At 35.1% G+C, this 14667-nt stretch overlaps 1 protein-coding gene across 1 annotated transcript in view; it reads left to right on the top strand.

Moving 5' to 3' along the window:
• Nucleotides 1-14667, top strand: part of DNER (delta/notch like EGF repeat containing) — a 121296-nt gene that overhangs the window by 42785 nt on the left and 63844 nt on the right. The window contains exons 2-3 of the mRNA XM_027464417.3: nt 2515-2811; nt 13556-13650. Coding sequence (XP_027320218.1) covers nt 2515-2811; nt 13556-13650 — 392 coding nt within the window. The remainder of the gene's footprint in view (nt 1-2514; nt 2812-13555; nt 13651-14667) is intronic.

Here is a 14667-nt window from a genome sequence, read left to right as displayed (position 1 = left end):
TTACAGCAAGGAACATCCGTCACAGCACACTTCTGATTATTTTGCTTGTAAAATGAATGGATATATTGACTTGAGAGGAAAAAAGTGCCCTTTGTGACTGTTTGAAAAGATTTTTTGCTTTTGCGTTCCTAGGGTTTGCCAGTAATAACATTAACATTTCACGTGTGACAAAAACAATTAAATTTCCTCAGAGCAGAATGAATGTTGATTCATTAATCAAAACGAGTTAAGGTGAATTTGGATTAATTGTGAAAGAATGAGTAAAGAGCTTATCTAACAATAGGAGAGCTGCATGCCTTTGAAACTCAGATCCAGTCCAAGCCACCAGAACATGAAAAACTGTTGCAAACAATAGTTGAACTGGGCTTTGTTCGCACTTGAACAATTTTATCTTTAACACTCTAAAAGGAAAAGAAAATTGCCACAAAAAATTATTCTACTTGGAACTGAAAGCAAGCTTAAAATATAGTTAAACTATAGAACAAGCTGGGTTTTGTCCCTTGCCCTTGTCCTTGTCCTTTCTCTCACTGAGAGGTGGTCTAGAAAGTGGTCTCTGACAGCATTGATATTCTATTGATTTGAAGGACAAAGAGACTTTAAGGAGATAAGCCACCTTTACCACAAAAGTCAATGCTTCTTTGATTCTTGATATATTAAGTATATATAAACTCAATATACAGTTGGATTTTAAAAATTAAGAAGTCAGAGTTTGTGCCTGATGTCGGATATATCATTCAATATGTATGAGATGTGTCCCCATGCAAAGCAAATAACATTCAGAGCTATAACCGAGTGACAAGATAAGCAAGGATACTGTATATTTTGGACTGTCTTGCATGGCCTGTAACTCTCCTGCCTCAGTCAGTGCAAAATCTAACATTCATGATTAACTGTTTCCAAAATTAACTTTTATAATAAAGTTTCCTCTGTTTTCTGTCTAAAAAATATTACAGAGGCTGGGGTATACAAAGATTCTAGTCAAAGAGGTTCCAAGGAAGGTCAATATTAGTACTGTTTCAGATACATGTAAAAAATGTAACGTTAGGATTTGTTACCCCTGATACGTGGCCTTTGAACCGGTAGAAAGGTAAAGTTCCTAGCGTAGTTTCAATACCTGTTTTTATCTCTGAGGATTCTGAAATTAGGGACTTTAAGTGACTGTTATGTTTTGCTATAAGTAAAGTTATCCCAGGTCATTTCTAGAGGGATGGCAATTTTCAAATTAATGATATATAAAGCTTCTGCAATTCCTATTTATTATTAAATACTTGTTAAGACTATCATAACTGTGGTGTTTTAGAGAAATATATTAAGAAGCAGCATTGCCTATGCAGGGAAGGACTGAAATACTGGACAGGAAAGAACTAGGTACCTTACAGTACTGGAACACTTGCATGAAATTTGCATGTAAAGACTGAAAATGTCTGTTTCCGCTGATGGACTGATTATCATTTAATGTGAGGACAAACCAAGGGAACTGCCAGGCTGTATTGGTTGCTCAGATGGTGACAGTGAATCAGCAGTGTGATGTAGCTCTGACTAAGGCAAAAATTTCTTAGGTGGTATCAGGAAGCTATTTGCAGGACAGACAGAAGTGTTGATGCATTGGAAAGGTGGTGCTAGGCCTCGGAGTGCAAGTTGTGCGAACAGCCCCCTTAACACAGGGCTTGTCCTGCACTGGGAGACTGAGCAAGCCTGGCCCTTCTAGTCTATCAGGTGAAACCTGAGATGAGTTTGTAAGCATATTCTGTAAATACCTTGTGGATGTGAACACTGGTGTGGAAGAGGGAAGAGACATTTCACCTAGAAGTCAATGATGATGTAAGAAACTGAGTTCAAGCTAGCTGGTAGATAAGGCAGAAATCAGAGGAAAGCAGGTGAGCATAAGACAGAATTTTTCTCAGATCACTGAGCTCCCATTCTATTCTATTACAAATGCTGTCTTAAAAATAATATTTTTTACCCCCTAATCATTCATGTTAGGAAGTTTTCAGCACCAGAATGAGTAAGATTCTGAAGCTGCTGTCCTCTAAATGAAGTGCAGGCAAAAGACCTGGTTGTTATAAAACAGAATATATGTCCGTAAACATGGCTGCATGATGAGGTGAACTCTGACAACACACAGCTACATCCTGAGCTGGTGACCTCTATGAGGTCAGTGTCCCATTCCTACTTCTGTTACTGCCTTAAATTTCTAGGTTTTTGTTCTTTTCCCTAGACAAGTTACTCTGCAGATTGTTTTGAAAATTACTGGTTATGAGCAGTGGCCAGGCTATTTCACGTTCATTGCTTTGCTTGCAATATTTTGAGAGCAGTGGTGAATCTAGATTAATTTATATTTTTTAATCCTTTAAATTTACTTTCTTTAAGATGTATCAAAGATGAGCTTTATTCATAAATACATTTAGAAGACAAATACAGAAGGGGAAAAGAATCTTGTTTTATGGTATTTGTGAAGCATACGCACATCTTTTATATGCAGTAATTGACCCATATGATGTTTTTTTCCTGCAGTTCGTTTCAGACCCTTGTGCCAGCAACCCCTGTCACCATGGCAACTGCAGCACGAGCGGTGATGGCTACCTCTGCATCTGCAGTGAAGGCTATGAAGGAACAAACTGTGAGCATTCATTTCGCAGCCTTCCGGCCTCTGAGCCAATGGAACCATTGCCACCAAGCCAAAGCAGGCCAGTCTCATCCACACTGGAGCCCGACATCGTTCTTCCGCACTCAAGAGCAACGGTGACGTTACCAACGTGGCAGCCGAAAGCAGGACAGAAAGTTGTAGATCTGAAATGGGATGAAATAGAGGTGAGAGTATTCTGTTTAAGTAAAAATGCACAGAAAGGAACTTCTGAGTGTTATCGTTGTTGGGTTGTCATTTGTGCATGACGTCATGGAAGTCTACATGAGAAGGGCTGAAGATACGGACTCTGCCTTGAGTTAATTTTCTGGTAAAATTAAATACACAAAAAACGTTATTTATTAAAGGTAATGGGCTTTTAATCTTGGCCTTTTTAAGATGTATTTTATTAGATAATTCTTCAAAATCAGATTTTTATTTTATTTATCTTTTATTCCAGTTATTCATATGACCCCATATCTCCAATTATATAAATTTAGGGAAATCAGAAGGTTAAAACAATACCTTTGACAAATATATATATATATTATAATCCCATGGTGTTTTGAAAACTGTCCCTGTAGTGTTAAGAAAACATAGCTACTTGAGGAGTAAAAATGGCAGTCAGTCACTATATCCCACATCACATAACTGCAGAGATCCAATGGTGTTGAAGGAATAACTGAAAATTTTAAAAGTTTGTTGTACCTCTTAGTAAAACCATAATCTTACAATATTTAGCAAAACTACAACTAGAAAGCACAGAACATAACAATCCTTAAGAAGAAATGATCTTTATTTTCTACTGTTTCTGTGCACTCTTTGTTTTAAGAGCAGTTTTTAGATGTCTTACATAGACATCTGTAGAAGTAAAACAAAATTACACTTACCCAGTTACTCTTTAATATTTGTCTTTACATGTGCAAATCATGTGTAGGTGGGAAGTACATTTGTTCACCAACATGACTGAGAAGAATCAATTATTTATTTCTTGATACCTTTTCCATGTGTATATTGAATTCATTCTGTCACATGACCATTCTTCTCCCTGCTGCTTTCACGTCTGTCGCTGCAAGGATGATTTAGAACTGCATTTCTGTTCTCTTACTTGAAGATGTGAGGCCAGTGCTAGTGCATATGTTGTTCCTACAGCAGTTGGTACTGGAAGTCTCCACCTGATCTGGAGATCAGCTATAATAATACTGCATATGTGCAAACTGCATCCCAAAGAACAGTCTCTGTCATAGATATGAACATATGTTTTGGGGCAGTGGGGCTGCAGGGAAGCTTGTTTGTGAAGAAATATTTTAATTTCAGTAGACAAAGAATTAAAACCCTTGTGCCATCTTTTTCTTAACGAAGAACGCATTGTAGAAGAAAGTCACTTCATTTGTGTTTATTCAGGATTAAATAAGTGAAATGTCAGCTGTCTCTGTTTCTAACGTTTCATGAAGCATGATACTTCCGAGGTGTATTGACACACTACCTAATGAAAAAGTGAACAAGTTTGAGTTTAATTCCTGAAAATGTTAAATTTTTCATTATTCTTTGCTAGCCCAAACAAATATATTCCTGTGTCTACTTTAACATTTATTTAAATCAGCTTTTGAAAATAAAATCAACCTGTGTAAAATATATATTGGATATGTTATGACTCTCATTTTAAATTTGAGGTACAAGTAGTTATAGGGCTGTATCACATTTTGGTGAGAGTTTGGGTCACCAATATCTGGAGAACAGAGCTTTATTTCTTGAAATGCCTTTACCCATATCTATTATTTTACAGTAGAATATATGTCAGGTACTGAGGATGGGTTTTGGAGAGAAAGCACTGAAGCAGAAACAAATACTGATCTGCTTTTATTAGTTAGTTTAAATGCAGTGTCATCTCTGCGTGGGTGCTTTGTATGTCCTGATCAATTAAGGGCAAGCCATTCCCTGTGCCTGTCTTGCCTCGTGTGTCTTCCTCAGTCTGTGGTCTGGTATTGTATAAGTAACATTTCTGCCTGGTTTATGTTTTCAGATAGATTCACTAAGCATTTCAGCCAAACACATAGTTCACAAGTAGATATTTTAATAGCTGAAATTCATCCTTCTTCATGTCTTCTCTTACCTTCAATTCTTAAAATTGAATTTATCAATCACATTAGTAACTCTAATATGGAGATTAGTTGTCATACTATTAGAAATTACTTGCCCTGATATGTTTTTAATTCATTGTGATAGATCTTGTATTTATTTCAGTCTTTCTTATGTAACATAGTGATCTTGTGTTCTTTGGAATTCACAGTAAGGGAGAGGTACCTCTGCAGAAGAAAACTATTCCAGTTGCTAATACAGGACCTTTTCTCTGATCTATATTAAACCAAGGGGAGAACTGATATGCGTGAGGGTCTATATTCCAAAACCTCTTCGGAGGAGGCTTCAAGAGTAAAGAGTTAAATGTTAAGCAGGAAAATACTACCTTTCCTAGTAGCTTTAAAAGATTTGCAAAGCTTGATCCTTTCTTGCCCTCTCTTAAAAGAAGAAGAAAAAAAGTAACTGTAGGTTTTGTATTGCAAAAATCTACTCCTTTGATCTTCCTGGAGATTAAGAGGCCACAAAGGCTGTTTTTGTTTTTTGGTCTTCCAAGTCAGCCTGTTTTTCACCTTTATCCATACTGATGCCACAAATGAGCCAATGTTCTTCAAACTCTTTTGTTTGTCTGTCTGCACAGAGAGAAATTTTGTCAGAATCTCTCCAAATGAAAGCTCTCTCAATACTGCAAGGATGAATTTTCCATGGTAGGTGTCTCAGGAAGGACTCCTGAGAGAAGTATATCTTCTAAGAGAGGCATGACATATGGTTAGAGTTGGAAAGTTTTCTTCATTCCTTAGATACTAGGATCATACTTTTCAATGCATACTTGACCAAGGTGTCTCAATAAGGCCTGAAGGAGTAAACAACATACAGAAGTCTTTGGATACAGTTTAATTTTCTAACAGAGTTCTAGCTATAACAAAATAATCTTTTCTTCATATGCAAATTTGCTAAAACTACAAACCATTAAGAGAAAAAAAAATCGTCTGTTGTTTGCTTTAATAGAACAGGGATTTATCTTTGTACTCAGATACTGAGAGATATTTTTTTCCCCACTTCAGGCAAGAGAGATACAAATAGCAGCCCAAATTTCTCCAGTCAAATGATCTTTCAGGTTACAATGTAGAAAAGATAGATATTAGCCAATAATAGAAGGAAAAAAAAAAAGATTTTTTTTTCCATTAATACTAATCAAATAATAGATTCAACAAAGGCTGCAGTGTAAAAATCAACTGTAAGAATACCAGTATCCTCCTCCCGTATATTACTTTTCCTTAATAGTGCTCATTTTTTTTTTCAAAGGAAATCAGCAGTATTATTCACATTTTACAGATGGAGACACTGAAGCACAGAGCAGTAAAGTGATTTTGCCACGTGCGCAGCCGGGAATTAGAATGCTAAGCATGTGAGTCCTAGTCTAACATTCATTTATACTGCAATACTACTGCTCAGTTTCTAGGTTTTGGAACTAGTGATTAGGGGCTACAGTAAATGTATAATTCCCCCTGTAATGGGGACAACATTTGTTTTACATGTGTTTCCAGTCAGTAAACTCTATACCTTTTAAAGGTTTGTGGCTGGGCCACGTGGAAGCTCCTGAAAGAGGGTGCTCCTGCTCTTCGGCAACTGAATGTGCTTACGGAATAATTGTGCTTGAAACAGAGACCCTTGAATCTTTGAGTGCTTTCTGTGTTGCTAAATGTTCATTCGTCTTCCTCCCTTCCTTCCTTCCTGCCTTCTGTGGGTAGAGGAGGAGACCAAACAGAGTCATGGAGGAGAGATCCATTTAAGGTTAATAAACTCATAGAAACTCCATCCTTAGAAATGAAAATTTGGGAAAACCTTTGGCTTGCAAATGAGTGGAGGCTAGTGGAAACATGCTTGCCCTTTTCTTAACCAGTTTTCTCGGCATTCCTTCTTATAACTGCTATTGGAGTTAAAGTATTGGAATATGTAGACTTTTAGTTTGACTTTGGACCTGTTCTCATACCTGTGTGTAAGATTTGTTTCAGAAGTCTGTATTACTTTTCTTATACCTTTAGAAAAAATTATCTTAGGAACAAAGGAGACTGGCAGAAACAAAGATTTCATTAGAATAATCTTAACTTTTTTAATAATCTATAATTTCATCAAATTTTTCCTCTACAATATATGTGTATGGAACTTTTTATACAAATGCCATTCTAATAGACGACTTGGTATATGCATTGCTTTATAAGTGATACCCTTAAAATTATTAAAAAACAAAAAAACAAAACAAACAAACCCAATGACTCCAAAACATCTGTAAAAGTGTAGTATCCTCAAACAAAACTGAAGAGAAGCTCACAGAATTAATATTTTAATATACTCCATTGCTGAAAGATGTTTAATAGATAGTCATAAATACTAGCTTTCTTAACATCAAAATCCTCCTATCCCCTTTCAGAACAAAATTACCATATAGAAAATTCTTGAGAGTGTAATTATGACAAGATATTGAAGCCCTGCCAGTTTGGATCTATATTGATGGGTGGGGGGCTCAGGACTTATTTTTTTTATAGCATGATGCTGTCTTTAAGAAGTATCTGGATTCTTAGCTACTCTTGCAGCCACTTTGAAGTTTTGGAGAGTCTGAGTGAAAGAACACCTGAAAGTTTTTTTTTTTTTTTTTTTTTTTCATTGCTTTGATGTAAAAGCACATGGAGTAGAAGTATCTCTGGCTGACCTGACAGACTCCGGTGAAGTTTACTTCCTAGCTTTTACTCCAATGACCTGAGCTTGTAGTCTTCATGTAAAGGTTTAACGGTGTGGAGTTTTTGCTTTAAGAGCTTGTTTTCACAGTGCTTACCTCTATTATTCAGAACAGCTCCATATGCTCTGGCATAAGAAATGACCATTACTTGTTCAAGGAAATAATATTGATCTAATGATTTACAGTAAGATTTTATGAAGGTGGCATTCATTTTGGTGTCCAGCTTGAGACAAGAAGGCATCTGACTAATATGATTACCCAGGTAATTTATCTGAGAAACTGTCATTGTTTAAGATAACCCACTATGCTTTCTAAAGCACCTACCGCTTCATGTAATATTGACATTAATAACCTTTGTCAGTGATACAAAGGTTTAGTAATGTTATCTAGAAGATTGCTGCACATCAGAATCTTCTGTTCCTGCATCTTCTTGGCAATGTGACTGCTGACTCTACAAAGTAGCTTTAGCTCATCTGAGCAAAGAAACACAAACTGTCTGTGACAGAATTTGCTGGGTAGATATGTAGACTTCCTTCCATTAAATTTCAGTGCTACAATAACTGGCAAGCCTTCTTCATCTGATACTGTTTTTGGATGCAGTCTGTCAGCCTTCCCTTGGTGCTCTTCAGGGAGGCACTACTCCTACTCTAAACACTTCTGCTTTTCTCTCCCACTGGTGAGATATGTTAGAAGGAAGCCTTTATTTTCTTTCTGTTCTGGTTTTCTTTCAGGCATCATCCCATATGAGGCTCTTGAGGGTAGAGGCAAATACACTTGTGTGGGGTTTAAGCTGTATAACACTAGCTTTCTGGAAGCAGTAGCTTTTTCATGCTGCAGGACAAAGGAACTGCTTTTCTTTTATAATTTTGTTCTGAATGAGGTTTCTGTGCCAGAAATGATCCTGGATTATTGCTTGGCATCGTGTTTAAAATAAGATAGTAATTGATCCCTCTCTTCTCATTCTATTATGTTGGCTTTTCCTACATCCCTTTTCCTTTTTAATTTTCTGCAGACAGCAGTTCAAGATCTTGTAGTCAATATCTAACCTGTTTAAATTCTCTACAGTACTTTTTCCCTTGCGTAAATGACAGCTGACAGACATGTTATATTTCTCAGAAAATAAAAGGTATTTCTTGTCACCCTTTGAGATTTGGAAAAGAAGAAATCCTGCAGGCTTTACCCTGATGGAAAAGTAGTTATATGTTTAGAAGAGGCAAATCTGGAAGTTATGAAACTTACTTTATTGAATTAAAAGTTAATATGCAATCCCTTGGAAAAAGATTTGAAAGAGTATTTGCAAGAACACTCTTCATAATGCATTCATCAGGACTGTTTTTGTGCTTCTGAAGAAAGGAAAGGTTGTTTTTCTTAATGACCACATCAGTTTTCATGGGAGACCACCTTAATACAGTCTTGTTTTTCTCAAAGAACTAATATTCATACTTTCTTTATTAACATGATGTCTTTTCAAATATGCTTAAGCACATGTTTAAATTTTTAAGCCTAGAGCATTCTTTCCTTGTAAGTACTACTTTTTTCTTGACAATTTTATTGAAGATAAGTGTATATACAGCTCTTTTATTTAGTTCAAGAACAGTGCATGGGAACGATGTGTTTGTTCGTGTATTCTGTTTAATTCCAGACCAGTTTGCCCAACTTCACTTTGGCTGCAAGGCTGTGCAGGTTTCTTTCTTGCCCCATTAGGAGTAATAGCTGGAGAATGGTTTTTGAGACAGAAAGATAAGAGAATAACCAAAGAGAACTTTCAGAGCTAATAGAGAAGGAAAGTGCCACTTCACATTGCATGATTGTTTGCACATGTCTATAAGTTTCTTTATTTGTGTAACCCTTGGGAATGTTTTCAAAATGAAAAGCACCTGTTTTGTATGCTGGAGTGGGGTTTTGTGAAAGCTGAGATATCACTGAAGTTACAATGACAATTTACAGGAAAGAGTTAGTAGACAGTTGGCTCATGAAGAGAATTTTTATTCACAGAATCACAGCATAGGTGAGATTGGAAGAGAACTCTGAAGACCACCTAGTCCAACTCCCTTGCTCAAAGCAGGGTCAACTGGAACAGGTTGCTCAGAACTTTGTTCAGCCAAGTCTTGGAATACCTCCAAGGATAGGGAGTCTTCAAAATTCCTGGTCAAAATGTTCTATGATTGGAAATATTCATTACTATTCAGAAATATTCATCACTATCTTATTAACAGGGTATTGTGAAACCACTAAGGCTAATGTGTTTGGTCATTACTTTTAAGTTTGAGGACAGTGTGGTGTGTTTTGCAGGAAGTAGAAGCTTTCTGCAGTCCTTTAAGCTTGGAGAGTTGAGATACAGAAGACGTGAACATTTATCACTGTAGCAGAATGACTGTGTTTTTGCATTGTTCAGGATTAGCCTACCAGTGGTGATAAGGCTTTGTAAAATTGCAAATGTCAGTGTGGTCAGCTTTCCAAGAAACATGCTTTGAAATTTAATTTACAACAAATATCTTCAGAGAACTATTATCAGTAGTGAAAGACTGCGTATATGTATGCTATGTGGTCTTAGAATCTGTATGTTACTTTTTTTAGCCTCATCAAGTTAAAGATCAGTACGGTTAATCTACCAAAGTAATAAAAGGACCAATGTAAAAATATTCCATTGGGATCTCTGTCCGTATTCCAGGACATGTTGAATTATGTGTGTTTATGGAGGTTGTTATGTGACTGTGTCCACAATTCACATTATTTAATTTTTTAGAAAAGGTATAATATGGAAGAGCGGAATCTATTGATCTCTTTCTAGGTAGTGCAGCTGATTTCCTTTTCAATCTCATCTATGCTAGTACTATGGACTGATGAGGTAATCACCTAGTCAAGTCACTGCTGTCTTTTTAATGTCCAGGGAGATGCCGTAATAATAGGTGTTCTTCTGGAGACTCCCCTCTTGCTTTCTCAGACAACGCTCTTCTTTTACTCATGTAAAGACTCAAAAAATTAACACTATTAAAACTGTTGAAACAGAAATGTAGTTTTTGTATATTGTGTTCTCTTTAAAAACAAAACAAAAACACAAAAACATGATTAAGACACAAACTTATGGAATATATATATATAAAGAGGAATACTATATTTCCTGTCAGAAATTTGGTATTCAAAAAGTCTAAACTGTAAGAAATATATTGAAGAGCATAAGCTCTGTGCTGATGTGAGAGCTTATCTTTGTAAACACCTCCTAACCATACCTCAGGCTCTGGCAGGTGCATGAAGATTTAGTTTTCTTTGGTGACTATTTTTAAAATAGCTGCATCATTTGTGTTGTATCTGTAAGTCTGTTCCCCAAGGACCTTCCTTGCTGGCTTAACAGATCTGTACTACTGGATGCAGCAGGGGAGTATTGGAAGAGTTTGATCTCATTGAAGGCATATGTGTTCTTCTTTTGTTTTGTTTGTTTGTTTTTGAAAATTTATTTTTAAATGACTAAGTGGTCTGTTTGTATTTTTAACTATAACCATCTCACTTGAAAATTCTCAATAGCGATTAGAATAGGAAGTTGGAGTTTATCGTATGCTCTTCATTCTACCTTCTCTAAATTATTTCACTCTGTTCACTCTGTCTTCCAGTAAGTTCTGTTTTAGGTCTCCACTGGTTCTTTCAGTGCAATTTTTTTTTTTTTTTTTTTGAATGAGACCCACACATTGTTTTAATCATTTGGAGTCCTTTATTATTGTAATGTATTTGTCTTCTTTGCCCTTATTCTTCAGTCTTTCAGTATTGCAGGTTGTTCTGTTAGGACAGGAGAGACATGCTTAAAAATCTTTATACGGATATCCCACAGATACAAAAAAAAAAAAAAACAAAAACAAACGAACAAACAAACAAAAAATCGCTGTAATTTATTTGCTAATTCAGGTGTCAAAACTGTCATTTTTGTCTCCATAGTATTTGTCTGAAATAGAGTACTGCTGGCACCATTTTTTTGACCTTATGAGTGCCACTGTTTCTTCATTTTTTATTTTTTTATTTTTTTTGTCTGATCCAAGTACCATTATAGTAGTAGAAAAAAGTCAATTTTCAGCTGTTGTAAAATTCCTACATTTAGCACATTTAGCATCCTACTGGTTTGGATAATTATTTTATCAGATTCATAACAAATGACATCAGGGCCAATTACAAGGTGTTTCTACTTGGAGAAGGACACCAAACGTTACAGGTATTCCTAGCAGAGGAGTCAAACCCCTGTATTTTGCTTTTTGCTCTGCTGGTTACCAATAAAATATTTTCTACTTGGGCTTTTTATGCTGAATAATCCTTAATTCTGATTGCTTTGCAAACCATATTTTTTCCCCATTTTCACAGGGTTAACTCAGCTCTCATTATGAAGCCATTTTTTTTCAATTCTTGCTTTATAATTATTGTTGTTTTTGTTATTATAGTTTCAAAGATAGATCTACCTTTTACTTTACAAACTTCTAATATAGAATAGTAAAGTAAATGAAGAGCTTAAATTACTTTTTTTTTCCTCCTTGTATTCCAAGGTAAAAGATGCATGAAAATGTGGAACTATATAAATATTCTAATGAGTATATTTTTGGATATACTATGAGACTGTGTAAAAATAAAGATACTGATTTTTTTTTCTTTTCTTTGTTCCAGTAGGCATTAGATTCTCAAAGAAAATGAAAGTATAAATGTTGGCAAATTTAAGAAGAAGAGTGTTAACCAAACTCCTTTTTGTTTCATCATGCTTTGAAATTTTTACTTCCAGGATTCAGAAATTTTAATGGGTATATTACCCTTTAAAACTATTATTATTTCTTTAAGAAAAGAATAAAATTGCATCTCATTTTATTTTCATAAAGTATATGTATTCATATTATATAAACAAGAGAATGAAGTAAGGAAGAAGTAAGTCGAGTAATGTGTATATTTGTGGAGATGTGAATAATGAGCATTTGTCTTGCCTTGCCTGAATCAAAATCAACTAAGCCCCCTAAAAACAGTTACTTCCTTCATATTCTGGACTTCTATTTTTTGTGTTTTCACAGGTGTTCCACAGTAACATTTAAAATATGAGTTTGAATTATAAATATAATTACAAATTAGATTCTGGCTTTTTTGTTAGTGGATGATTAATTCATGGAAGTGTGTCAGGTATAAGTTTTCACTTCACCAGTAAGGCTAATGTAAAAAGGTTGTACACACATTCCAGGTAACTAAAAAATAGCACGGCAAAATCTGCCTAATAATTTTATGGTGAGATTGACTGATTTTTTTTTTTTTTCAATATAATGTGTTATTTCATAGCTGATGAAGATACCAGAGAACTACTTAATAGAAATAGAAAGAGGCAATTATCCTATATAAAATATTACTTATTTGAAATAAAGGTGTAATTGGAAATGGTAATGATTCTCAAACTGCCTTTATGAAATTACTATTCCACAAGATGTGGAGGTCTCTGTGATTTCTCAGTGTTGTATGCCATCCTGCATGGTGTCCTGATCCAGCTCATGCAGTAGCTGATTTCCATGCCTACTAGTTGCTGGAGACCTGGCAAATAAGTCCCTTCACTCTTAACTGTACTCATCATTTTTCTCCATCTGAAGGCTCCATTTATTGAAGCAACTTGTATTTGGAAAGAATATCATGTTTTGTTAGAGCAAATGGGAAAATATTTTTAAAAGTAACCAGTCTGGAAAAAAACAAAACAAACAAACAAAAAAAAAACATTTCAATAAAGTAGAAAGACAGTATCAGTATCTGCTGTTATAAATCTTCCAGAAACGCCTATATTAATGATGCAACATTTTTTGGATGTGGCAAATGTTAGAGCTTTATTTAATATTTCAAAAGACTAGAAGCCCATTTATCTTTTTCTAATTATGTGATCACTTTTAAAGGAAGATACCTTTAGAAGTCCACAGTTGTATGCAAGAAGGTTTTGTTAGAACAAAAAATTAAAAGGTTACTTAAATTTTCATATTGTTTGTTTCTAATGTAAATATTTTGGTGAATGATTTTGCCCATCTTGTAAAGATAGTTGTGGTTTCATTGGTGCTTTTTTTTTTTTTTTTTTTTTTTTTGGTCAGATTTTGTGGTTTAGTGTTAAATAAAGCTATTTTTATTTTCAGGTAACCCCAGATATGGCTTGTGGAAACGCCAGTTCCAATACCTCTGCTGGAGGCCGGCTTGTCTCCTTTGAAGTTCCACAGAACACATCAGTAAAGTAAGAATATTTGTCCTATGTGATGGAATTTAAAAATACTTTTATTTTAATTCACTTTGCTATTTTAGACAACTGTTTTTTGGATACACAGGTTTGTCAAATGGTTTAAAGTATATGAAAGAACTTCAGACAGCCTTCAGGCATCTAGCAGTGCCATGAAAGCTCTTTGCTTGATATAACTTTTCCCACATATTTAATGTTTTAGGAGATGCAAGCATGTAAACTGTCTCTGGGCCATCAGAATGTGTTAGGAATTAGGGCAGGCATGCTGAAAATGTCAGTTTGGAGAAGATGCAATGTTTCCTTTCTCCTTCATTCAGTGAACACATTTTTTCTTTAACCCCCAAATGCATTTCCTTATGGAAAGCGATTATCAATAATTATATAAATACACTTATTTCATGCATTTTTATTTAATTTCTGGAATATTGCTTTGGGTGTCATCAGTCAGCCATAACATTTTTGATGTGAATGTTCTACAAATAACATTTTTAAAAAATCTGAATTTATTTTGTTAATAACTTTTAAAATTCATGCTTTTTTCAATAAAATGCTTTGTTTGTAACTTTTAATTAACAGAACCTGACTTCCTAGAAATATCTGATTCTATCAGCTGGTATAAAGCATTTCCTATTGAAAATATTATTTCAAATAAAAATCTGCCAACATAGTTCTTCTCTGGCTCACAGCTTTACTGCAATTTTAGACTTAGATTTTCCCAAAATAGCCTACTTTTCTCATACTGTCATCTTATCTTTCAGAATGCCAGCTTTCAGTTAAAAAAGGCCACGGTTACAGGAAAAAACAAACTGCTGCGAGCAGACAAGCTGCAGACAGTTTGGAGCAGTAACTGTAAACGTAGGAGCTGTCCTGTGCTTCCCACAGGACTTTGAATCATTCTCATTCATGAGCATTTAAGCCTAAGTAAGGAAGAGACCTGTGAGTGTGGATGCTCTAGCTGACTAGAATCTGTAAGCAAATGAGATTTATTATTATTTTTTTTTAGGAATAAACTGA

The sequence above is a fragment of the Anas platyrhynchos genome, chromosome 9, assembly GCF_047663525.1.
Source record: "Anas platyrhynchos isolate ZD024472 breed Pekin duck chromosome 9, IASCAAS_PekinDuck_T2T, whole genome shotgun sequence".
Taxonomy (NCBI): Eukaryota; Metazoa; Chordata; class Aves; order Anseriformes; family Anatidae; genus Anas; species Anas platyrhynchos.
This window is presented reverse-complemented; position numbering and strand designations above follow the sequence as displayed.